Raw genomic sequence first — 24,567 nt, 5'->3', positions numbered from 1 at the left:
ATTTTACTTTCATACTGCTGTTTTTATGACTTTTAAAAATTATCTGGCATAACCTGAATATTTGAACTAAGATTAACTCTTAATCAAATTAAACATTTTTAATTTAAATCAGAATGGCTAGAAGAGGCATATTGAACAATTTGTGAAAAGTATTAATAAAATTTACAGTATATAAAATGATAGTGACATTATCATTGATATCATTTGTTGTAGCTGGTCTGTGGTGATATATTATTTATGATTTAATAAAGATTGCCTGAAGGGTCATAATGCAAAGCCAGTCACAACAGTTAGCTACAGAAGCTGAGCAATGAGGGCACACCTTTAATCCCAGGACTCAGATGATAGAGGCAGATGAATCTTGCTGAGTTCAAGGCCACCCAGGGCTACACAAGAGTGAATCAGTCTAAAAGAGTAACAGAGTTCATGCCTTTAATCCTAGCACTAGAGAGGTATATAAGGAAGAAGCAAAGGGTCTCATGTGGCAATTAGTCTCCAGCCACATTAAAGAGAGAATAGTAGTGTAGGATTCTGAGGCTTGGTGGAAAGCAGTGCAGGCTGAAGATGCAATCTGAGGTTTAGTGGTTTGCCCCTTCGGTCTGAGTAAAGGCGACAACTCTCTACTGGTTTGTCTGCTTTGCTTCTCTGATCTTCAGCTTGAACCCCAATATCTGTCTCTGTTTTTTTTTATATTATCACATTTTTATTTATTTTTATTAAAATTAAAAACCATCTTATTTTACATACAATCAAACTTCCCTCTCCCTTCTGTTCTCCCATTGCCTCCACCATCTCCCCATTCTATCCCCATCCACTCTTCAGAGATGGTGAGGCCTCCCATGGGGGGCCATCTAAATCTGTCACACCATTTGGGGCAGGACCAAGGCCCTTCCCCCTATATCTAGGCTGAAAGAGTATCCCTCCATAGGGAATGGGCTCCAAAAGTCCATTCGTGCCCTAGAGATAGATACTGGTTCCATTGCCAAAGGCCCCGTAGACTGCCCAAGCCCCTCCCTCCCCCAGCCCCAACTGACACCCACATTCAGGTGGTCTTAGCAGGTGGTTTGGTCTTAGCAGGTTTCCCCATTGTCAGTCTGAGCCTGTGAGCTCCGACTTGTTCAGGTCAGCGGTTTGATCAGGTCAGCTCCTTTGCTCATCACTCCTCCCTCTCTACAACTGGATTCCAGGAGTTCGGCTCAGTGCTTAGCTATGAATCTCTGTTTCTGCATCCATGCGTTACTGGGTGAAGGCTCTATGATGGTATTTAAGGTAGTTATCAATCTCGTTATAGGGGAAGAGTATTTAAGGTAGCCTCTCTACTATTGCTTAGATTCTTAGTTGGGGTCATCCTTGTGGATCCCTGGAGATTTCCCCAGTGCCAGGTATCTTGTTAAGCCCATAAAGGCTCCCTCTATCATGGTATCTCTTTCCTTGCTCACCTTCTCTGTTCTTCCCAAACTCAATCTTCCTGATCTCTCGTGTTCTCCTCCCCCTTCCACTTCTCCCTGTCTCTGAGGTTTTATTATTTGTGTGACACTGGCCTCTAAGATAGTTCCCTGGTCCTTACACCCTAGTGTAGGATAATCCCATACTCTACCAGAGTTGGATGTTGTCATGCACAGAATATAACAGAAGCAACAGTCTGTGCATTTCAGAATGTACTATAAAAACACTGAAGTTCTATATTGGTGTTCTCTCTCGATCTTATATAATTTGTTTTGAGAGACGCCAGTTCTCATGTCATGTGTAGACTTAAATAAGGACCCTGATGCTGAGGAACTGAAGCAACAAAATAACCCTTAAACTTGGGGAATGGTTGTTGAACCCTGGAACGGGTAGAACCTATAAAAAGAAATGGGGGCTGAAAATTTCTGCTATGTAGAGGCAAGACTAAGTTTGCATTGTTGTGAAAGTTACACAATGTTCACAGCAAACTAGGTGATCTTTTGAAAGATATCCAGATAAGGTCTAAAAGACACCTATTTGTTTCTTTTTGTTGGTATGGTAAACCAGAAAATATAGGAATATACAAAATTATTAAAGGTTTGTGAGACATGATAACATTGAAATTTCCCAGCTTTTACAGAGAACAAATGATGCTAAAATTAAGAAATGGAGGACTGCAAACATAAAATCCAGGGAACTGTTAAATAAACACTGTCTAAAGATCAAGCCAAGGATGAAACTATAGAGTTACTTGTTAAGACTTCAAAATAACTGACAGTATAAACCAGGAATTATAAACAGAGTAATGCTTGAACAGAGGTATTGTACATACAAGATTATCCTCCAAGCTGATGTACCACTATCTTCATTAGATCAGCTATGTCCCTTTAGAAAAGATCATCACAGCTATGCCTTATGGACTATTGCCCTTCTCTCTTATAAGGCAGAGAGAAGAGGGCTGTGGGACATAGGCAGGCTGGCCTTGAACTCACAGAGAACCATCTACTATGTCTCCGGAGAGCTAGAATTAAAATGTGTACCACTATGCCCTACTATGGCTGCTGCCTTTCTTGCTTGCAATCAGAGAACTTACAAACATACCAGGGTTGAAGACTGTGTGAGAAATTTTAGACACCAACTAGCTGAACCCCTGCACATCCATCTACCTGAAGCAGCAGTAGGTAGGCAGCAGATTAACCCCAAGTTTGTAGCTTCACACATTTGGCAAGTCCCTGTAACCTTGAAAATAAATATTCTATTGAATGTTAAAAGAAAAAGACTTCACAATAAGCTAAGGTCATATTTTAGAATACTATTGAATCTGACAAAGGCCCTCTACAAACCTTGACAATGTGATGCAAATATATATGTACACATTTATAACATAAATGTATATGTCTACATTTATAGATATGCTTGTTTATTCATATATTTGCATACATACATATGTAATATTCTATTATTCCTATACTATTATCTATTATATAATTTTATGGTCTCCATTATATAATTTTACATTATCTATTATACATTTCATAATTCATTATTCTTATACAACATTATCATTATATAATTATCTTTTACATGTGTATATATAATGACTTATAAGAAAATTATGAGCAATATTCTTTAACAGATGCCTAAGGAAGACAGAGATGGGATGTGCTAATATGGATTTTGTCTACCCAGTGGATCCTAATAAAATTCACAGTGAACCTATAAAAAATTTAAAAACATTATATTGACCAAAACACTCCCAGAGACCTTAAAAATTGAAAATAGGCTCTCAGGCCCCCTCCCCCAAATGTTAGTTGCAGGACATAAGCCATGCTTATGCTACATTTCTGAGGAAAGTAAAAGTGACTTGGGGAACAGAACCAATAGCCCAGGAAAAGCAAATTGCCATGACCAAGAGTGTCCTGCATTCTAGTCAAAGGGGCCTCCACCACTTCCAGCTCAGAATTCCACTTCTTCCCTCCTGGTAGCCATATAAAAGGCAGGTATTATATGCTTGCTTTCAGCACACTTGTAAAAGCACAGATTATTTGTCTCTTTAGCCTGTGGATAGTTGGCAACAGTATGGTAACGGGATTCACATTGTGAATAAAATGATAATGTATGTATGCTGAATGTAGAGATAGATACTAGAAGCAGTTGTAAAACTCTAAATAGGAAAATGGTAAGGATTTAAATTAAATGACTATGAGGCAGGATGTGAGAGGCAATAAGAAAGTAGCCTGTATACATGACTTGGATTGGAATGAACCTCGTATATTTTGGCTTGTTCTGAAGAGCTAACGCATGGACATACACCTTAACTGAGCTTCACCTTTAGATTTTTTAAAAAGTAAGATATCTGGGACCATTATTGTGCCACCTACTAAAATAGAAACCAATGAATAAATGCATATGTACTAAACCTACAAATATAAAGATTCTAATATTTTTTCTACAGGGCTTTATGTTTTTAATACATCTAGGAAAATTTCAAAAACAATATACCTAAATAATCTAGTTTAGCAGATAAATCATTTAAAAACTGTCAAATGAAAAGGTGAGCCAGATTCTAGAAGGAGGTACCTGTGAATGACTTTCTCTAATAAGAGATTTGTATGAAGAATATATTAAAGATTTTTTAAAATGAACTTAGACAACCCCATTAAAATGTGGGAAAAGTTTGAATAGCCCTTTAATAAAAGAGTACCTTTAAATATCTCATAAGCATATGAAAGCATCCTTAGCATCCTTAGTCATTAGGGAAAAGTAAATGAAAGAAAGCCACAGTCAGATTCCATTTTATACCCACTAGGATGACTATAATCAAAAGAGAAAAACAATAAAAATGTTCCTGAGGATACTAAAACCCAGAGTGAAAAACAGTGCCACCATTTTGGGGGAAAAAAAGTTGTTAGTTCTTTTCAAATTTGGGCATAAATTAGCTACACAACTCAGCAATTTTACTCAAGGTTGTCCACCAATGAATTGGGGACCTATATCCATAAAAGATTTAAGTGAAGGGTCACAGCCGTGTTATTCATAATATACAAAACATGTCAACAAACTAGCCACCCAATGATGAGTAAAGAAAGATGATAGATTTGTCCACGCTAATGATATTCAGCAGTAATTAATGGTATTCAGCACAGTGATCTACATTTAAAAACCCTCAAAAACATTACAAATCAAAGAAGGCAGATGCAAGATATCATAAACTAATCCATTCCCTTTATACACAGGGCCTAAAAATACAACCTAATGCACACAGAAAGTATGACACACACTTTCTGAAGTCTGTGTGGGACTGGGAATAATTATAGCTGAAAATGATGGAAATATTCTAAAACTGGGTTTTTCTGATAATTGTACAACCAAGGGATTATTAAAACATTAACAGGTTGATTTTATGGCATAGACATTGTATTTCACTAAAGCTATATTTAGAACTTTATTTTAAAGTACTATCACCCAAACAACAGTTTCATTGGAAAGTAGAAATACAGAGTTTGCCTTCTAGTCTACAGCTCATCAGATGAAGGGGCTGACGTTGTGAAGCTAGGTTTCTACAATTCCTTTAGGGAGTAGGAAGAGATAGACTAGCTTAGTCCTTGCAGAAGGTATTTGCAAGCAAATCCATTTGTTCTGTTCACAAAATAACGGGGAAGAGTCGGAATGTTTAAGAGTAGACTTGATCATCTCAAAGTGTTCCAGCAACTACAGGGATTTACTGATGCAAAGTGTCCTTACCCACTAAATTGCATCCCTAATCATGACTGCAATGTAATCTTCTTATAATATTATTGGGATTTCTGCACTTGGATATTTAACTCAGGCAACTCACCAAATCTGACATGACTTTCTACTTCCAGCCTGATTTGTTAAAATGAGGGACATTCATAGCTGTGTCTGGAAATGACAATTTATATCTTGGCCAGAACCACATACATACAGAACACACATCCATATTTTAAAGAATGAAGGCTGTAAAAGCAGCTCGAATGCAGTCTAACTTTCGGTATTTCTTCTAGCCTACTAGTCAAGTACCTTGAATGTGATGGGCCTCTTTCCTGGGAAGTTTGGGAGGATAGGCTTCCATCGAAGGAGTTTCCCTGGTGGCAGCCTGAGATGGTGGCCTTGGGTGAGATGGAGTCAGACTGCAATGCTTCACTGACCACCTGAAGGCCCTTTGTGAGGTGAGACAGTAGATTAGTTCCTTTCCCTACTTTGCAAATATACTCTAGCATTACTTCCTTCATGTACACAGAGTCATAGGTATTGAAGGGTTCTTTTGTAGCATAAGCAATCATAGACCTAGAGACTGCCTTTGTCTAAAAGCAATGGAAATAGAGTTCTTGGTGTTATTCCAAGCATGAAGCTTAAGTATTTTATAAATTTTATTCATTTTTCCTCCATTTTTTTTACTTCTATGTCCAGTATCTGCAGTAAATTATGTACCCCACAATTCAGCAAAGACATGCCATAATCAAGGAGTTTGAGGCTCAGCCCAGTGCTAGCATAACAGGAAATTATCAAACTCAGGTCTGAACCTGAGGATGAAAGTTTTCCCATCATTCATGAGAAAAGGAATATAACACGATCTTCAGTTGGCTTTGAGGGCCTTTATCTTGTCTGCAAGAATACACTCAACAATTTATTTTACTGAGTAACTTATTTTAATTCCATTTAGCGACAAATGCAACTGTGCTCAGGTAACAGGAAATATTTTTCAGTTGGTATCATAGCTTAACTACCTAAGCACAAAGATCCTCAGATGTCTACCATAGTAGTTTAGCTGCAATCCTCTTGCCTTAGTGTTCTGAGCAGCTGGGATTATAAGCATGCACCACTGCTTATCAAAAGGATACAATTTAGACTGGTATGGGAGGGAGGGACATTTGTGTTAGAAGAAGTAGCCTCAGCAGAGAGCTGGGCAAAGTGAGCATGAGCTGTATGCTGGAGGCATGCCGGTTAACTGAAGGGGTGGCCACAGAGAGAGTCAGGTGGGAAACATGGTGTCAGGTGATGGGAGTCCTAATCATCAAAGAGGAGTTCAGGCTTAGGGTTCCTGAGGAGGAGGAGCCATGAAAAAAGGATAACACCTTGCATGTAATAGCTTACTTGGAGTGGGTTAATAAATAAAGAGTGCATTAGAAAGTCAGACATTATTAAATTGCATATTCATTTAATCATGAAAGGCTTTACAGATACCAACTGCAATTAGGAAGGTAAATTCTGCAATTGAGTTATTATATTTTCAGAACATAAATGGTTGAAGGAAATAAACAGCACACATAAGCAACACAGTTGCCCTGCAAGAAATCATAACAGAAGGTACAAGCAGAGCAAACCAAGCTCTACACAGTCTGTTATATTTAATGTGCCATTACTTAAAAACACTCCATTATGTTATGTACCACTAAGAAAAATAAAACAACACTTTTGCTTCTTATCAATGAAAAGCTTAAATCATGTAATAGCTGGAAGAGCTGTCTTAGAATTATCAAGGCATAACTTGGATTATGTATTCATGTTGTGTATGTGTGGAAGGAAAGGGTAAGTGACACATAGTGTAGTAGTCTTAAGATTTCTTCATTTTGGAATATTCAACTTGGAGCTGATATTTGAGGTTTTCCAATGAAGAATTTCCCCCTTTAGGGGCTATTAGCTCACAACGGCATTGTTTTTTAGACTGTCCACTCTTCCTCGACTTTCTTCTCAGTCACTGATCCTGATGCTGCAAATGCTAATGTTGCACATGACCAAACTTATGCTGCACAGGAATGGTTGCCTTGTCAAGATTGCCGCCAAGCAGAGAGACTGTGAGCAACCAATGATCACCAACCACACTCAATTACAAAGACATTAATTGTAAGAATAACTGAAGGAGGTTCACGAATCCCAGTGTAAGCAATTGCTCAGGGAATGGTAGATATGTCAACACATTAAAGCCATGAGTGTGGCTTGGGAGGTAATGCCATTCTTGAGAGGAATATGTCAATTAGAAAGAGAACCCAATTTCAATTGAAGGTGTCAAGTTTTAATTTGCACTGTTTGAATGGAAGGTGAAGGGAGCTCTAACCACACTTTTTAAATGTGAGATGCATGCCAACTAATACTTATTGTTGCATTCTAGACATCAAGATAAAACACTACTTACTCCATACTGATTGTTGAGATATAATATTCATACTGTTTTGTTCCAACACCTCTATACTACTGGGAGGTGCTTGAAATTAATTTTTACACTTGACTGACAGAAGACCTCAGACTGGGCAAAACTGCACATTCAGGATGGAGGAGAGTGTTTTGAGTGGAGAGTTTGAATCTAAAACTGATGTCTGGTCCATTAGGGCACGCTCTTAAAGAATCTCTTCCAGCCCTCGTCTCATGATTATAACATACTAACCTCGCCTTGCTGTCTTGTGTCTTGATTTGGTGATTCACAGGTCTGACTCTGACTTTTAGCAGGAGAGCTTCTCTTGGCTACAGAGATAATAGAAAAAGCCATCAGCAATTTTATAAGATCACAATTTGTTTTATCTCATAGGTTCATGTCATTTTCAAATTTCTATAATATTATCACTTTGAAAGAAAACACCAAATCTTGTGTGATGTAACTGAAATCAAATAGTTGATAAAAACAAGCATCTCTCAGTTTTCAATGTGTATATTTATCTCTTTATCTTGATTTATGAGGATAAGATTTAGAAGTTGGTAATAATAAAAATAAAACAGGTATGGGTTATCTGACCTATCTGCATACCAAGTCCTGTCCTAAGGAGCTAACATATGTTAGCTAATTTAATCTTTTTGGTTATCCTATTCTACTGCTGCATCATTATACCAATTTGCAGATGAAGAACTCAGGCAACAGGAAATTTAACTTGACATTTATCAGAATATTCCAAGCCAGTTTTGTAACTCCAGCATATGTGTTTATGTCAATAGGGTTAGACCAATCCTGTGGTAAGACTCAAATAGACTACGTCTTTACTTTTTAGGATTAGGTAACTGGATGACTGTGGCAGCATGTGGCAGCATATGGCAGCAGTGTCTGTCTTGGCTGGGTAGTGAAAAATCCAAGTTATTGCCAATGTCTCTCTTTCTAGCCACATTGTCTAGGTTGTGTCTGAATTTCCTTCAGTCCCAGGCATCAGGTACAGAAGAAACCAATTCTGTGTTTTCCAGATGCCATGGGGGAGGTAAGTAGTTTATGGGGCTGTCAAGGAGGGTCAATATTCCTTAGAAGTTTTAAAAACATGTTAAATGACCATCTATGCATGAATCAGAGTGAGAGAGATGGGGCTGGGGTTGTAAATCTGTGGCAGAGACTTGCTGAGCATGTACAAGGCTCCAGGGTCAAGCTTCAGGGCTCAGACCTCTGGCTGGGAAGGGCTTATTCCATTTATATAGGAAAATTATATCAAAATAATCTTCCATCCATCCTCCATTCTGTCTCCAGATTAACTACATTTGATACCTAGAATCTGAAGCAGATTCACAGTTATAGCACCTTTACTGACTTTGTTCCTTTATATTTAAAACTGCGGTAATACTCTTGAATCTATCTTTCAAAAGTTAATGATACATATTTATATATATAGTGAGACTCATGTACTTTTTATTATGTGAAAAAATCAATTTTCTTTGAATGACTCTATTTGTCAGATTAGTAATCTTTTGAAACACATGACTAATAAGGAACTCGATGACTACAACGATTCCTTAACATATAAAATATTTGGAGAGTTGTATTAGGTTATAGAGGAAAAGAATGGGAGAATCTGTTTGTAGTTCCCTTCCACTTACAGAGCCCCTTTATATACATAATCCTCACAGTCTGTCTCCAAAACCTACAATCCAAGGAAACCACCTCCTCAGATGTGTATATGTATGAATATAGCATATATGTTTCTATAGGTTCCCTATGTAATTTATTTATCATTGACAAAATTGGACTGAAAACAGAAGAATAGAATTTATTAAGCATTTACTCCAAAACAAGTACTTTTCACTTTCTCATTTACATTTATTAAGAAGGCAGATAAGACGCCATAGTGTCTCTATTTTATATTAATAGAAACGCTCGTTCTGGAGTTAAGCTGCATGATTAAGTTGCATACATAAAGATGTACTTAGAGTGAAGTATGAGCCTATTATACACTCACAAATTTATCATGCTGGGCTTCTTCTACAATTCAGTTCAACCATGGCACTAGCTCACCACACAATTCCAATTTCTCAAGCAAAAATTCTGATAGCAATAAAACACTATGAAGAGATCTCTAAGGACCCTCTACTTCATCTATCATAAACAAAATTCAATAATAGCCATAATAACAATCATCTCTTACTATATGACAGGCATTCTTCTACCTGATTATAAATACACATATGTATATGTAATTTATTCTTGACGATTCTATAAGCACTATTAATATTTTGATTCTCATTTCCCAGATGAGGAAAAAAAGCTCAGTATAGTTAGATGATTTACCCAAAGTCACATGACCAAAACATATGTGTCCCATGTGAATATGCCTACTTCCTAGGCCACCAGATAATTTTCTAGAGAGATTTGCTTTTTATTGTCCTCTTAAAGGAAAATTATCACAATGTCTACTGTGAGGGAGCCTGCCTGGGTAACGGTCACGAACCTGTTATGATGCTCCTAATGGGTTTCACCAGCGCAGTAAAGCCAGACACTTCTGGCTGTCTGTGTTCCCACATAGGCTGCCATATAACCAGCCCACTGGCCAGCCGGAAAGTGAGGTCAGATTCCTGGGGACAGAGAAGATGTGCGTTCAGTAGTTGGTTTGTATCAGAAAATCGGTCATCTTCCACAGACCATTTTTAGAAAGACTTGCTCTACCAAACACTCTAATGAGTGATTCTAGGCAAACCAATGATGCTGCTAATTCTACAAACAGGATGGAAATTTCAGTGACCTGCTTTCTGGAAAATGAGATTAATCTAATATAGCTTTGGAAAACGCCGGAATACATAAATCATTGTTTGGAGTGAGGGAGATCTGTTTATTTACATAGATAGTATTGGCAGATCTCTTAATGCTTGGTTAAAGTGTCATTCTTCTTAATTTTGTAATTGTCCTTATTTTTCCATCAGAAGGCAATATCCTTAAAGTCTGGCTACTCCGACACCTAGTATCCAGTGCTTCTCTCTTTATTTCATGGAATTGGATAAATACAGTCTGATTCTTTATACTGAGTGATTTCATAATGATCTCTTAACAATCCTAATTCTTCGAGGAATTCAATTCTCCTTTCCTGCAGCTCCCAGAATTACCACAGCACTTAACACAGATGGGGGATTGTGTGCAAAAAGATTCTCAATAAATATTTGTTAAATTTGGCTGGTTTTATAACTCATGCCTGTACAGTTTATTTGTAATTAAAAGCTCCTTCAAGAAACACATCCTATGAGTCATTATTGCATCATATTGAAAGGCTTAAGTATATGAAAATGCAACTCATAATAGAGTTCAAATGTGTCATAAGATCACATCTTAAATATCTCATCAAAAAAGTGATCATGGAAGGAGGGAATATGAACTCAGATTAGTGAACATATCTGAGACACAGGGATTCACTTGGGACAATATTTTGCTACTCTAACTTGTGTTCTTGCAACTACTTGGGAAAGTTTTAAAGCACAGAGGAGGCTTGAGTCTTATCTTGTTCTCATACTCAGACCCATTAAATTAGAAACCTTGTGAGATTTTTCTAAAGTTCCCCAGGGACCCTCTTATGTAGGCATAGCTAAAAACCACCGAGATGGAAGATACCAGTGAAGAGCTGGAAAGTTAGAAGAAGAAAAGTGGCTCAACAATCAAGTTAACGAATCAAGTTCGTTAAATAATAAGAAAACTTCAGCTAAAGGATGTTGGCAAAATTCCTAGATGAAGTGTAGGAGAGATGGCTTGGTGGTTAAAAGCATCTGCTGCTCTTAAAGAGGACCAGAGTTCAGTTTCAAGCTCCTTATAGGGCAGCTCCCATCCAGCCTGAAAACTCAGTTCCAGGGGATGTGACATCCTCTCTTGGTTTCCAAGGGCAACCTATATGGTGCACATACATAAAGTCATGGGTATACACATAAAATAAACAAGTCCCTTTTAAAATCCCCAGATAAATTCACATTGTTAGAGACATGGGGTCTATATTTGATTTCAGTTGTGTTATGTAACAAATAACCTGACTAAAATTAACCTTGAAGAGGAAAAGGTTATTTGTCCATTACTGAGGAAGAGTCAAGAAAGGAACAGGTACTAGCTAGTCAAATCACTTCTACAATCAAGAGCAAAGAAAATAAACACACTCTTACTTGCTTGCGTCCTCCTGTTTTACATAGTTCTGAATGCCCTCCCTGGAGAACAGTACTGCCCACCATAGGCTGGGGTTTCTTCCATCATTGAAACATCAAAACAATTCCCCCACAGACATGCCTGTAAGACAACTTGATCCAGACAATTCCCCAGTTGAGTCTTTTTTCCTTAGGTGCCTTTAGATTGTAGAAAGTTGACATTTAAAACTAACCCACACACTTGCTCTTCCATAAAGCTAAATACTGGGTTGAGATCTGTTGTACAATAGATTCCTTTGAATTGAAACATGCCATCTAGGAGCGAAGGGGACATTCATGAGATTCTGGAGGTAAACAAGACTTATGCCTTGGGAGAGTGGAAAACTGCAAGACACTCAAAAGGTTCCTCTCCACCTCTCCAGAAAATGGCATCTGGAAAAAGAACATCTAACCAGAGATGCAGAGAGGTTTCTCAGACCTGTCCATCAGTGGGCAAGTTGAGCAGAGAAAGCCTGGCATGCAGCCTTCCTGAGTCATCACCTATGTTGGTGATGAAGTTGCTTTGTAAGAAACCCCTCACTCACACTCCTGCTAGTAACCCCAGCAGAAGCCCATCGGTTCACCAAGTTGGACTTTGGTCTCCTGTTATAAGTGTTTTCCCCCCAGTCTGGAGCCACTGCCTCACCAGCCCCAAATAACACACTAACACTCTGTATTTGATATAATTCTGTTGGCTTGTTACTAGTTTCTTATCGGCTAGCTCTGTCTTAATTATTAACCCATTTCTATCAATCTAAGTACTTCCACATGGTCTTATCTTATTGTAGAGAGGGGCCCAGACCTCTATTCTCCTCGGTCTTTACATGCTGACTCCTCCTTACTACTTCCTCGAATCCTCCTTGTCTCCTAGTCCCGCCTATCTTGCTTTCCTATTGGCCAACAGTGCTTTATTCATTAACCAGTATGAGAAAAATATTTACAAAATGACATCTCCCATCAGTATCTCCTGGTTCTGTTCTGGGGTGAGTAGACTAGTGTGCTGCATCTCCTGGGGAAAAAAAACCTCTCACACAGCAGAGTACTGGATCCATTAGCAAGGAAAAGCCTCTTGGATTCCCCATAGAAGAATGACAACAGCTTACACAGTATTTGCTGAAATCCATTCCAAATTTAATTTCAAGTATTTGTACATTATATGCTATAAGCTTAGTGCTATGCTAGGTTCTTGTGTATGTAAGGGAATAAAGTATATACACAGAAGCCCTTGCTCATAGTGCACTGTAGTAAAGTGGGTAGAGGGATATATCAGGCAAGGTTCTGCCTTCTTAAAACAGGCAGTCCAGGGAGAGCAGGAGAGATGACTTCTGAGTAAAGACCTAAGTGACATGACTGAGTTTCCACCTAGGTGTCACGAAGAAAGGTATTCAACAAGAGGCATCAGTGGTTCAAAGTTCCTAAGTTTGCTTAGTGGGTCAAGAATCAAATGTTGTACTATAAGTCTAGAATAAAGAGAATGGAAAAATACACAATCAGGAAAGTTATAATGTGTGAGAGAGTTGCCTGATAGGACACAGACCTGGGAAGAAATGAGGCACCAAAAGGTTTTGAGTAGCAGAGGATGTATGCTTACTAAGTTAAATCAAGTCATTGAGAATAGTTTGAAAAAGGACAAATTTAAAGTAAGATACAATCTTTCAGGCTATAGTTATCATCTATATGAAAGCTGATTAGACTGGACTACTAGCAGAGAACATAATTGCAGTTTTGGATGCATCTTGGAGATACAGTTGGTGGTGGAGTTATGAGGAAAGAAGGAGCCTGGGATCTTGGTCTCTGCCACTGATAAAGATGAACAGAATGAGATGGAGCAGGTGATAAGATTTTGAAAGCATGGCCTGACAAGGCTGAGATACCACTTGACATTAAGCAGTAGATAATTAAGAGAGCAGCTAGAAAGACCTGGAAGGCACCATCCCTTGAAATGGATGGCAGACATGGTACCTGGCATGCAGAAAAATCACCATTAAATTAACTCTTCCAGATTTATCCTCAGAAATGCCAGAAGCCAAACCTCAGTTGACTTGGTTTTTATGATTTCTCAGTTACAAATTCAACTCATTTATTTTCCATGTGTCTCACACATAATCTCAATGATGGTACATGCCTGTAATCCAACCAGGTCAGGAGGTGGAGGCCTGAGAAACAGATGTTCAAGGTCATGCTTGGTTACCTAAGAAATCAAGGCCAGCTTAGACTACATCATAAGTTTGATAATCCCCAAATAATAACAGTTGTAATAAGAAGAAGGAGGAGGAAGAGGAAAAGGAGATGGGCGGGGGGTGGGGTAGGTGGAGAGAAAGCAACTTAAAAATTCCAGTAGAATGATGGGGGGAAAAAAGAAGAAAAAAATTCCAGTAGAAATAGCATCAGGAAATTCTCAAGCCTTTTACTAAAATCCTGGTCTTTAATATCCAGGGTGTCAGTGTGCCACTCACCATCATTTTGTTGTTGTTGTATTTGTTATATCTCCAACTAAATAAAAGGGGCAATTTCTGAAGACAAGTGAGACTTTCCTCTGAGGCCTCCCTCCTGACCATCAGTGTGTCCTCAATGTTTAAGCAGATGTATTCCTACTTTCTCCAGATACCAGCATCTCAATTCAGTCACTCTTCATTTGTTAACACCTGCCATACCCATGGCTTCCTCTTATGTTACTGTGCTATTTTCAAAGTATTCTTAAGTTTTCAGATTGCATAGCCCCTGCTACCCTAATTATTCCTCTTTGGTGGGGCTCTATACATGCTGTATACACATACAACCAGAAACTTGGTCCCTAGAGAACATTTTTTTAAAAATCATTTAAGTAGTTGAGAAGGAAGACACAGATTTCAGAGAAAAGAGCAGATATAAACAGGGAAGCAATCTGTTTTCCCACCTTATGCATGCCTTTATCTATTCCACAGACGTCTCAGTCCTATTATAGTGTTGAGAAATTGCATTAACTGGTCACTGAGCAGATTTCACTGAGCAACTAGCATTTAAGCAAAATTGTATCCTTCATGTATGGATTTTATTCAAGTCCATTTGCAGCCTTGCATTTTGCTTTATTCCCCGCTGTTTCTCTAAGACTTTAAACAGTGCCTCATCTGTTGTAGGCACTCAAGAAATATTCCTTCAAAGGATACATTTCAATCTGAGACTTTGTACTTTAATAAATATATTTTGTTTTCACTTACTAAATTGAGTATAAATTAATGATATACTTGGCAGAATAATCTGATTAATGATTTGGATGAAATATTGGAGTGAAATATAAATGAAAGACATAGAAAGTAGGCAATGAATATGTCTTTTAAAAGAGTGAGTAACTTAGATGACTGCTAATTTGAGAATTAATTCATTCAATAAATATTATCTTCTAAACACAGATACTGTGTTATTTTGCACAGATGCAGCCATAATTTCCACTTTCCAACCATTCACAAACTAATAAGAGAAAGATTTAGAAAAAGATTACAATAAACAAATTAATTACTACAATAAACATGTCCCTACAATATTATTGAGATAGTCAATGTGAATGGAGGAGATGTGGTAAATTTGAGAAATATTTGCAAGGGAAAAGTGGATAGTAATCAGTGATTCCTGGAATATGTCAAGAATGAGGGAGAAAGCAAAAGGAACTGCCATTTGTGTAAATGACATGAAATGCAGACCACAGGGTCAATCCAGAGAAAACAAAAATGCCCATGGTTTCTCTACTTGAATCACTATCTTGAAATTCATCTTGAGGCAAGAAGAAGTCAGGCTTGAAGAGGCAGAATTTGGAGACAGAAGCGTATAGGCCACAGATGCCTCCTGTTACTGGGAAGAGATCTTCAAGAATGGCGGTAGCAGTTGTAGCTAGGAATGGAAATAAAACAGCAGCAATGGGTGCCACTTGAGCAATACAATAGTGCAATAGGAAGGCACGGGGTCAGTTTCAAATATGACTGAGGTATAATGAAATGAAGACGGCAAAACAATAGTAAGTCCAACTTTAGCTTGGGGTGACTTAGGAGGAAATCTTATGGAATCTCGCTGGGATTTTTGTTCAGATATTAACTGCTGGGATACTCAGCTTTGAACTTCAGCTTCATGTCTGGAAAACTGGAAACAAAGATACAAATGTTCCTGTGGGTGGGTGGAAAAAATTCAAGCAATGCAAGTGAAAGTTGTCATACATGGATTAGAAGCAAGCACATGAATTGGCGAAATGGGAGGGGAGAGAATGGAAGCCTAGCCTTGTGCCTTGACTAAACCTTGGTGTCCCTGTCATCCTATGTGAGCGAACACATGGCTGTGTAAGTGCTTCGAAGGCCCACTAGGTCAGGAGACTATGGCTATGTTGAAGAACCCCAGAGATGGCTGTGTTTTCTCCAGCAACATGCAGCCCTCTCACTTAGGGAGTGAGGAGAAGGCCTTTGGTCTTGGTTTGGGTTGGAATTGAAGAGCAAAGGGTAGGAATAGTACTGATAAGGGGCAGAAAGGCCAGGGGAGGAAAACAGACCTCAACACAGTCCTATAACTAGTAGGGAAATGAAATGTCTTGGGTACTGTTCTCAATCAAGTCCGATTTTCTACCACTGGGGACATTTGGTAACCTCTGGAGTTATTTATGGATGTCACAACTTAGGGAAGAGAGAATGTGACCAACACCTAGTAGTTAGACTATTGAGCTAGCATTAAATACTCTACAATTCATAGGGTAATGTCTAACAAAGGATTATTGGGTTCCAAATGCCAACAATGTCAAAGCAAAGAAATACTAATCTCCTAAGAATAGTAGTGGCAATAACATATTGACACTCAAAGAAAATGCCTTTTTAATGTCTTTCTACATTTTTGGTTGGGTACTATAACCTCTTTAATCCTCAGAATGCTCTCAAATTCATTCTTATGTCCAATTTATACTTGATAAAACTTAGGCTTAAAAATGAAGTACTCAGTGTTATACAGTAGCCATTTCCAGGCAATGAACCCAAAATTAATATCATTGGTTTTCAAGACTTGAACTCTCAGCCATGTTTTCCAAATAACATTATAGCTGTTCTGGGATCACCTATTTTCCCAATTCAGAGGTTATTTGTTGACACATGAACATCTCTACAGGCTGTTTTTAGGTAACCCATTTCCCTTGTCCTCTTCATGTTTAAGGACTATGTATCCATATACAATGGCTGTTTAAGGATCTGCTTCTGATAATATCTTGGGTTTCCTTAGTGAGTGAGTCACTAAAGAAACACGTATTGAGAGACGTGAACTCATCTGAACACTAGAAATATAATTGTGATATAGGAAAATTGCATCCCTTCATTTGGAACCTCTATAGTAATGGTCATTAAATATGTTCTCAAACACCTATGATAATTCCTGGTATTGACAGTTGCTAAGGAAAAACACAGGATGAAACACTAGTGGTGAAATTAGGGAAAGAGCTTTTCTATGTGTTGACACTTGACAGTGCCTAAACTGACAAGAAATGCATGGCCACATTAGAACATGAAGGTAGAGGGTAGGAGTAAATGTTCAAAGACCTGAACATAAGAATGGGTTTATGAAGTTTGAGGAAGAGTCTGTAATAATAAAGGTTAGTGGACATGAAAGGAAATTAGACTAAAGAGGTTATCAGCAGCCAGGACCTACAGGTCCCATAAGTAATGAATTGTCTCAGTTGGACAGATGTTTTCCTTTTAGTGAATCGTATAAAAGACTTTTAGTTGTTGAAAGTTGAAGTTTTAAAACAATTTTATCAAACAGCATTAAAAAATTAGTGTTTAATGAATAATGCATTTTTTAAGAAAACTGAAGTTGATACTAGTCTCTTCCTTTATAGTAACTGTTAATGTTCTATCCACCTTTATATATTCATTGCTTCCTGTCATATCTATTATTAGGGTTATAATACTGAAGAACAGTTAAGCACATGAATATCTTATTTCTTGTCTTGGTATTGAAATGGAATATGATATGCATGACCTCACATATATTAATTACATTGTTGAAGGTATCTATTATTTTATGCAAATAAGATATGAGACAAAATTATAGATATAACTAGGCTCATATATCTAGAAAGTTACCATACTCACTATAATATACAACCCTGTTTCTCATTTTATGCATGTAAAATATATAAAATAAAAATTCAATTGCTTTATAACACTGTCAAAAAGGTCATAGTACATAAAATTTGAAGCTTCTGCTCCAGATTCTGTATTTATAATACAGGTATTTGCAAAGGGCTATGGAAATAGAGAGAAACTGGCAACTATATCTACATGGAGAAGGTCCAAGGAAAATCTTCATGGAATTAATGGCATTGAAGTTGAATTTGAAAGGGTCATAAGAGGAAGAGAGGATGGAAAGGTATGCGGAGCAAACGTCAAGAGCGGTTTCATGGAATGGCTCCTATAACTCCCAAGATGGATCCTGAGGTGACAAGTAGAAGCTAATAGCTACTAAATCAAGAAAAGGATTTAAGCTTTAGGTCATATATGAATGAATGTATAAAGCACATTTAATTTGGTAGTACTGTACTGAGTAGATAAGGGATATATAGAGGCTTGGGTTTTTAAAGTAAAATAGGGTTTAAGGCAGAACTAAAAGTTCCCAAGCAGTTGCAAGATCATGCAAAGAAGACATGGGCAAACAAACAAGGAAGCATTCTTTGAAGGCACTCACTTCTATCCCATCCCATACCTCTAACATTAATTTCCTACTTACCTTTATCCTGTGCACAAGAGGAGCGAACAGAAACACAAAGAGCTCCACAGTAGCCATGGAGTTCTGGAAGATCTTCCTTCTGTTGCTCTCTTCCTCATCGTTGGAGCTACTTCGGCAAGGCTGCCCTGGAGAGCCCTGGTTTTCAATCTGGTGTATGAAGGCACTGCTGCCGCCACCCCAGCTGGAGCCTCTGTCTGTACCCCCAAACTGATCACTGTTGCAGTCCTGTGGGGCCTCTAGAAGCATCCAGTGCAGCGTATGAAGGAGTTTTGTCTCAGCAACACCCAGCTTATCCTGGTGGCCTACATGGGACAACCACACAGCCAAGTGAAGATAAAAGTCTGTGACCAGAATAATGGATGTGAACCTTTGGTCTGGACAACATCTCATCTTTTCTCTGTAACTCCATTCCCAGGAGACACTAGCAACCCTCCAAACTTCATGCAACCACCATTTGTAAGGCTCATTGCCACTTACGGCTGTTTCTTACTAGGATTTCTACAGAACAGCATGCTACCATAGTTCATCAGTCAGATTCCTAAATGTTTTCCCAAACAGGCCTACTTATCATGAAAAAAGATTAAACAGTCATGATTAAAAAAACAGAAAGTATTCTATTTTAGACCTGATCTGGAAAGGTCCCCGTAACATCAAAGTAGAGACACAAACAAAGGAACAGAATGAGATGAAAGGTGGGTACTCTAACATGGCTAGCACCTATTAGTAGAAGAGGAAAGCAATTTGCAGGATAGTAATTATCTATCTATCTATTTACATAATACAATAAAACTGAAGAAATATCTTAGGATAGTGGTCTCAACCTGTAGATTGAGACCCAACCCTCTTGGCAAACCCATCTCCAAAGATATCTACATTACAATTCATAAAATTATCCAAATTACATTTATGAAGTATCGATGTTCACAGTTTTATGGTTGCGGCTCACCACAACAGGAGTAACTGTAGCAAAGGGTTGCATTGGGAAGGTTGAGAACTACTGCCTTAGGTGAATATGCCAAGTTCATGAATCCTGTTGCATTAGGAATTGGAAGGATAAATGGTAGATGGCAGGCTGGGTCAGAATCTTCAGCACACTTGATGTTATTTTTAACGTGTAAGTGGAGAGTGCATTCATATATACAAACCTAAGAACAAGGAAGCCTGGTCCCTTTTGTAAAGTGGCAATGATGATGGTATTGATAAGAAGGAAATTCTATGATAATTACCTAAGATAATGTATGCAAATTGCCTGGGATGCTGGAACCACTTAACACATGTCCTTGTATACACTGCACATGAAGAACAGTATAATTCAACAATGCCATAGCACCCACCTAGCTTGTTGCGGTTGGACAGCAGGGTTGCAGTGCAGTGAAGAACATGAGGGAGGGCAGCCTGCACCAGCTCCCACCGGGAAATGCTCTGGATGGCTTCAGAGAGGGCCGGGGAGAGGCCATGCAGTTTGTTTTCTACCAAAACTCGCTCAAAGGACTGCAGATTTCAGTTTTTAGGAGACATACAAAACAAAGAATTGGAGACATTAAAAGTTTATGTTAAAACATTTCATATCCTAAGGATAACCACAGAGCTCACTGTGTGTGTGTGTGTGTGTGTGTGTGTGTGTTGGTAGAGGACTCCTATTCTAGACAAGTGTACACTGTCCTGCGATCATTCAGCCATAGGGAATTGTTAACTGTCAGTTTGTAGGTTTTGGACACAAAGTATATGGTATATGATCTAAAATGATCTGTTTTGTTTTCCAGACAGGGTTTCTCTGTGTAGCCTTGGCTATCCTGGAACTTGCTCTGTAGACCAGGCTGACCTCATACTCACAGAAATTCACCTGCTTCTGCTGGGATTAAAGGTGTGTGCCACCACCATCTAGTATGGGATCTGTATTTTTATTTCTGTTAAAATAAGTTTCTTCAAATAGCAACTCATTTGCTGTCAAGATACTATATTATACTTAACAATATTTTATAAAAATGTTGAGTATCAAAAGTGGCTAGCCCAGATCTAGACAAAAATGAGATGTGTTTCATGAAGACATCTTCAGGAAGGGAATTTATGTCAGTGTGCCCAACAGATGTTATTTGAAATACAAGGTTATTTCAAGAAATCTGATTTGGGGCCACTGACTCATTTAATCTTCAAAGCAATGATACAACAAAGGAAGTCCTTAGCTAAACCAGAAAGGGAGAGGATGGGAAAAACAGTCAAATGAGCCATGTTTGCCTTGTGTTTTATTAAATTTCCTATCATTGTCAAATGGGTGTTCAAAGAGAAAAACAAACAAACAAAAATCCAAAACAAGAAACAAGTTTGATCTACACAAGTTTTCCTTTGTTTTGTTTTCTTTGGTAAGGGTAGAGAATATCTGCACAAGGTACCAACCAGCTATTAGAACAACATCAAAGTAGATTTAACTTGTATGAACGTGATTCATGCTTAAGTGCCCTAAATGGTCAATACATTTGTGCAACTGTGTTGTAGAGAGTTGCAACATAAGCCTTGCATATTCTAGTTGTATTGTTGTAATTATTAAGATATTTTGGAAAAGTGATTTTTATTACCAGGATTATCTCATAAGAACTATTTTCTTTCGAACTCAAAAGGAGAAATAAACTCGTTTTGTAAATGAAAGGTACATAGCTATGTCAAACAGGATGAATTATCCCCTCTCATCATCTCAAGGAACTGAGTGTTCATGTTATTTCTTTCAGTGCTGCTCATGGAACTTGTAATAACTTTTGAAACTCTGAAGTTGTGCCTTTATTGATGTTGATTTATCTCATTCCCCACTTGCCTATTTATCCTTGCACGAAACCTGACTACTTGATATATTCTGGGCGTACTTTAGAAACATTATACAAATCTTTACCAAGAACAGAGAATGGTTGTGGTTATTTTAAGCTAAAGTGTCAGCATGATATAAAGAAGGGCTTGAAGATTTAAAAGTGACAAATTGTTGTAATAATTCAGATACAAGAAATTACACTAATACTGAAAAGGAAGGTGAGTTTGAAAGTATCTTTGTGATAATCCAATAAAGCCAATACCTGTGTGTGTGTGTGTGTGTGTGTGTGTGTGTGTGTGTGTGTGTGTACACATGCATGTTTAACTCTCCAGTTGATTGGCACAATAATTTGTGGATCTCACACTTCAGAAGTCTTTCCTGGAGGATCATCCATACAGTCATTTAAATATGTTTGGAAGCATGGGAACATACAGCTTTCTGCTTTCCCACTCTACTGTACATAATCTAAATCCATTTGTGGAGTTGTTAAGATCAATTTCATTTTTGCTTATGATTTTGTGTCTTATTTTCTCAGTTTGCAAAATATGCCTGATAAGGCTATGGGATTCTGTTAGAACCTCGGGACAAGTTCACTTCATCCTATATAAATATTAATAGCACTGTTTTCATTGATGATTTTGAACAATTCACTTTCAGACCTGCAGAATGTGTGCAAGTCATAAAAAGTACAGAACTGCTTATTAAGTTATTTAAGAACTTCACAGCCATTCATTGTATGAATAACCAGTGCACAACTGTCTCTGTTTTGTTGATTAATGATTTGACTTTTCAATCTTTTCTAAAAGGCTCCCCTGAGCCTAGTTCTACATTCTCTGCCTTTTCTTCTACTGCCTCCTCAATCCTACCCACTCCTCTGGCTTATCTCTACTTGATGCTAAGGTCCTTTGTAGTTCCCTCTGCTCACCTCTCAAGATGGAATTCCTTCCTTCATCCCTTGTGTCTGCCCAAGCATCACATTAGTACTTAAGCTATATCCACCAACTGTCTATAGAATAAAACCCCTACTATAGATTGTCTAATATGCATTATTACTTTTCTCCATGGTGCTTATCACCATCTATCTTATCATATATTTTACGTATACATTCTTCTGTGGTCTTTCTGCCTCATGCTAGAATGCAAACACTGTGTTTTGTTTATGTCTTTACCCTATTCCAACAGTAGAACTGTGCCTGGTACATGATAAATGCTCACTAATATTTTTCAATTGAATTAACTTGTGGAGTTAAGATGATTCCGTCTTTCCTTGGTTTAAATAATCACACAGAATATGGAAATAATCATTAAATGATAAGAATCACATACCACACAAGAGGCTTCATATTGCTTCCCCAGCTTAGGCCTCAAAAATGCACTGAAAAATTAGCAAAGGTTTTCATTATAAACATGAGCAAAACTATTTTAAAGCATCTTTATATTACATTTTCAATAAATAGGGCATGTCGCTACAAAACTCAAAATTTCATGCTTCTTTACAGCTTGTTAATGAGCAGCTGTTGGACAGCTGACGACATTTGCTGTTGCACATTAACTACATACATGAAAAAGACATAGCTCTTTACAATTTTCCATACCACTCTTATTTTGAATCGGATTCTAAATCGTCCGTGATTAGAAGTGGTGCATTCCCCATGCGTGCAGTTATCTTAAAAACTGAAAAATGAGCACAGATATGGGTCATGATTCCCAGCATCTATTTTCATATGTACTCGGCCTCTAAAATAACAAGAAAGCCCTTTACTGTTTATGGCATGGGTGTCAAGCCCAGTCAGGTGAGATAAATCTATCAAAAATCACTGCTCCGGGGCTTTAATCAGGAAGATGACACTGACTGAATCCAAGCAAATATGGTTAACAAGTGGGCACAGCAGATATGTCAAACATGCTAGAAAACAACAGGTCACCAGGCAGGGATTACAGCAAGAAGAGATGGAGGGGGAACTGGAGGAGAGCGGAACCAGTCCCAATTACCTTCCTAGCTCCCCGCCCCCTCTGCCTAGGCTCTCTGCCCTCCCACCCCCTCGATAATGTATGTATTTATTTGAAAACGGCCAATTTGCTTGTTGTCAAACTTCAGTGAGATTTCTTTTCTTTTCTTTTTTTCTTCTTCTTCTTTTTCCCCCCTTTTTCTTTTTTTAATGCGTGCTTTTAAGTGGGTGCAGAGGGCTCGCTTTCCACCCCAGAGACGTTGCTAGCTGCAGGCTGTGGCGCGGCCTCGGTGACAGGGTGGTTGCGGTGGCGACGACCCGGCGACCCCCGAGCGCCCCCAGCCCGGCGCCCCTCACCTGGTTTGCCGCCACAGGAAGGTCTGGATGGGCAGCGGGATGCCGCGGCCGCCGTCCTGCTCCTGGCCCTCAGAGCTCTTCCTCTTCACCATGATGGTGGCTCCCGGGAGTCCTACCGCAGAACCCAGCGCGGGCTCCTCGCCGGCCGCCGCCGCCGCCTCCTCGTCGCGCTGCTCCCCCCAGCTCTCATCCCCTCCTTCCCCGAGGCAGAGGCGGCTCTCCTCGCCGCCGGCCCCCGGCGCTCGCCCCTTCCCCCAGCCCTCCCCGCGCGCGGAACATGGCTGATGGAGGAGGGGAGGGCCGGAGGAGCGGCGCGGCGCGGAGGGGGGCGCTCGGAGCAGCCGGCCGGCCCGCCGCCCCCGCGCCCTGCTTTCAGCACCTCCCACTGTGGACAGCGGCCCGCGCCGGGCGGCCCAGCCGCGGAGCAGAGCCGGGGGCCGGGGCTGCAGCTGCGGGGTGGCCGCGGGAGTCCAGGCTCCGCATGGCACGGGCACGCCGGTCCCCCGCGCGGCCTCTTCGGCACCCAGGGTTCTGCTTGCTCCTCTCGGAGGGCACCCTACGAGTGTCTGCTGTCCTGCTCCCCAACCTCTGCGTCCGAAGCACTGTCGACCTCTGGGGAGGAGGAGCTTTGGAGAGCTGCAGAGCAGTCGCTAACTCTGGCATCATTCGCACCTCTTGCAAAGAGGTCAGCGGTCCATCTCGGGTTTAGCAGGAAGAACGCAGGTGGGGGAATGACTAGAAAATGAAATCGGGGCAGGAGGCAGGCGTGACAAGTCAGAGAAAACGGAGAAGTTGTCCTGTGTGAGAATTGGTTTTGCACTGGTAAGGAGAAGTCAGCCTGGCTTGATTTACCGAAGCAGAGGTGGAACACACTAATCAGTGTGGGTTTCATCTAGTTGCAAGTTGAGAGGCAACGTTTGAATCACGTGGAGAAGC

The 24,567-nt window shown here is 39.3% G+C and overlaps 1 protein-coding gene across 1 annotated transcript in view; it reads right to left on the bottom strand.

Moving 5' to 3' along the window:
• Unc80 (unc-80 homolog, NALCN channel complex subunit) overlaps positions 1 to 23,775 on the bottom strand; it is a 195,664-nt gene extending 171,889 nt beyond the window's left edge. Inside the window, exons 1-7 of the mRNA XM_051190388.1 lie at positions 23,632 to 23,775; positions 22,652 to 22,700; positions 19,863 to 20,019; positions 18,529 to 18,830; positions 10,101 to 10,224; positions 7,850 to 7,926; positions 5,488 to 5,627 (exon numbers count right to left, since the gene is read on the bottom strand). Coding sequence (XP_051046345.1) covers positions 5,488 to 5,627; positions 7,850 to 7,926; positions 10,101 to 10,224; positions 18,529 to 18,830; positions 19,863 to 20,019; positions 22,652 to 22,700; positions 23,632 to 23,723 — 941 coding nt within the window. The 5' untranslated portion in view covers positions 23,724 to 23,775. The remainder of the gene's footprint in view (positions 1 to 5,487; positions 5,628 to 7,849; positions 7,927 to 10,100; positions 10,225 to 18,528; positions 18,831 to 19,862; positions 20,020 to 22,651; positions 22,701 to 23,631) is intronic.
• Positions 23,776 to 24,567: the final 792 nt, after the last annotated feature.

Source organism: Phodopus roborovskii, unplaced genomic scaffold (genome assembly GCF_943737965.1).
Source record: "Phodopus roborovskii unplaced genomic scaffold, PHOROB, whole genome shotgun sequence".
NCBI lineage: Eukaryota > Metazoa > Chordata > Mammalia > Rodentia > Cricetidae > Phodopus > Phodopus roborovskii.
Note: the sequence above shows the minus strand (reverse complement) of the source record. Positions and strands in the feature narration are given on the sequence as shown.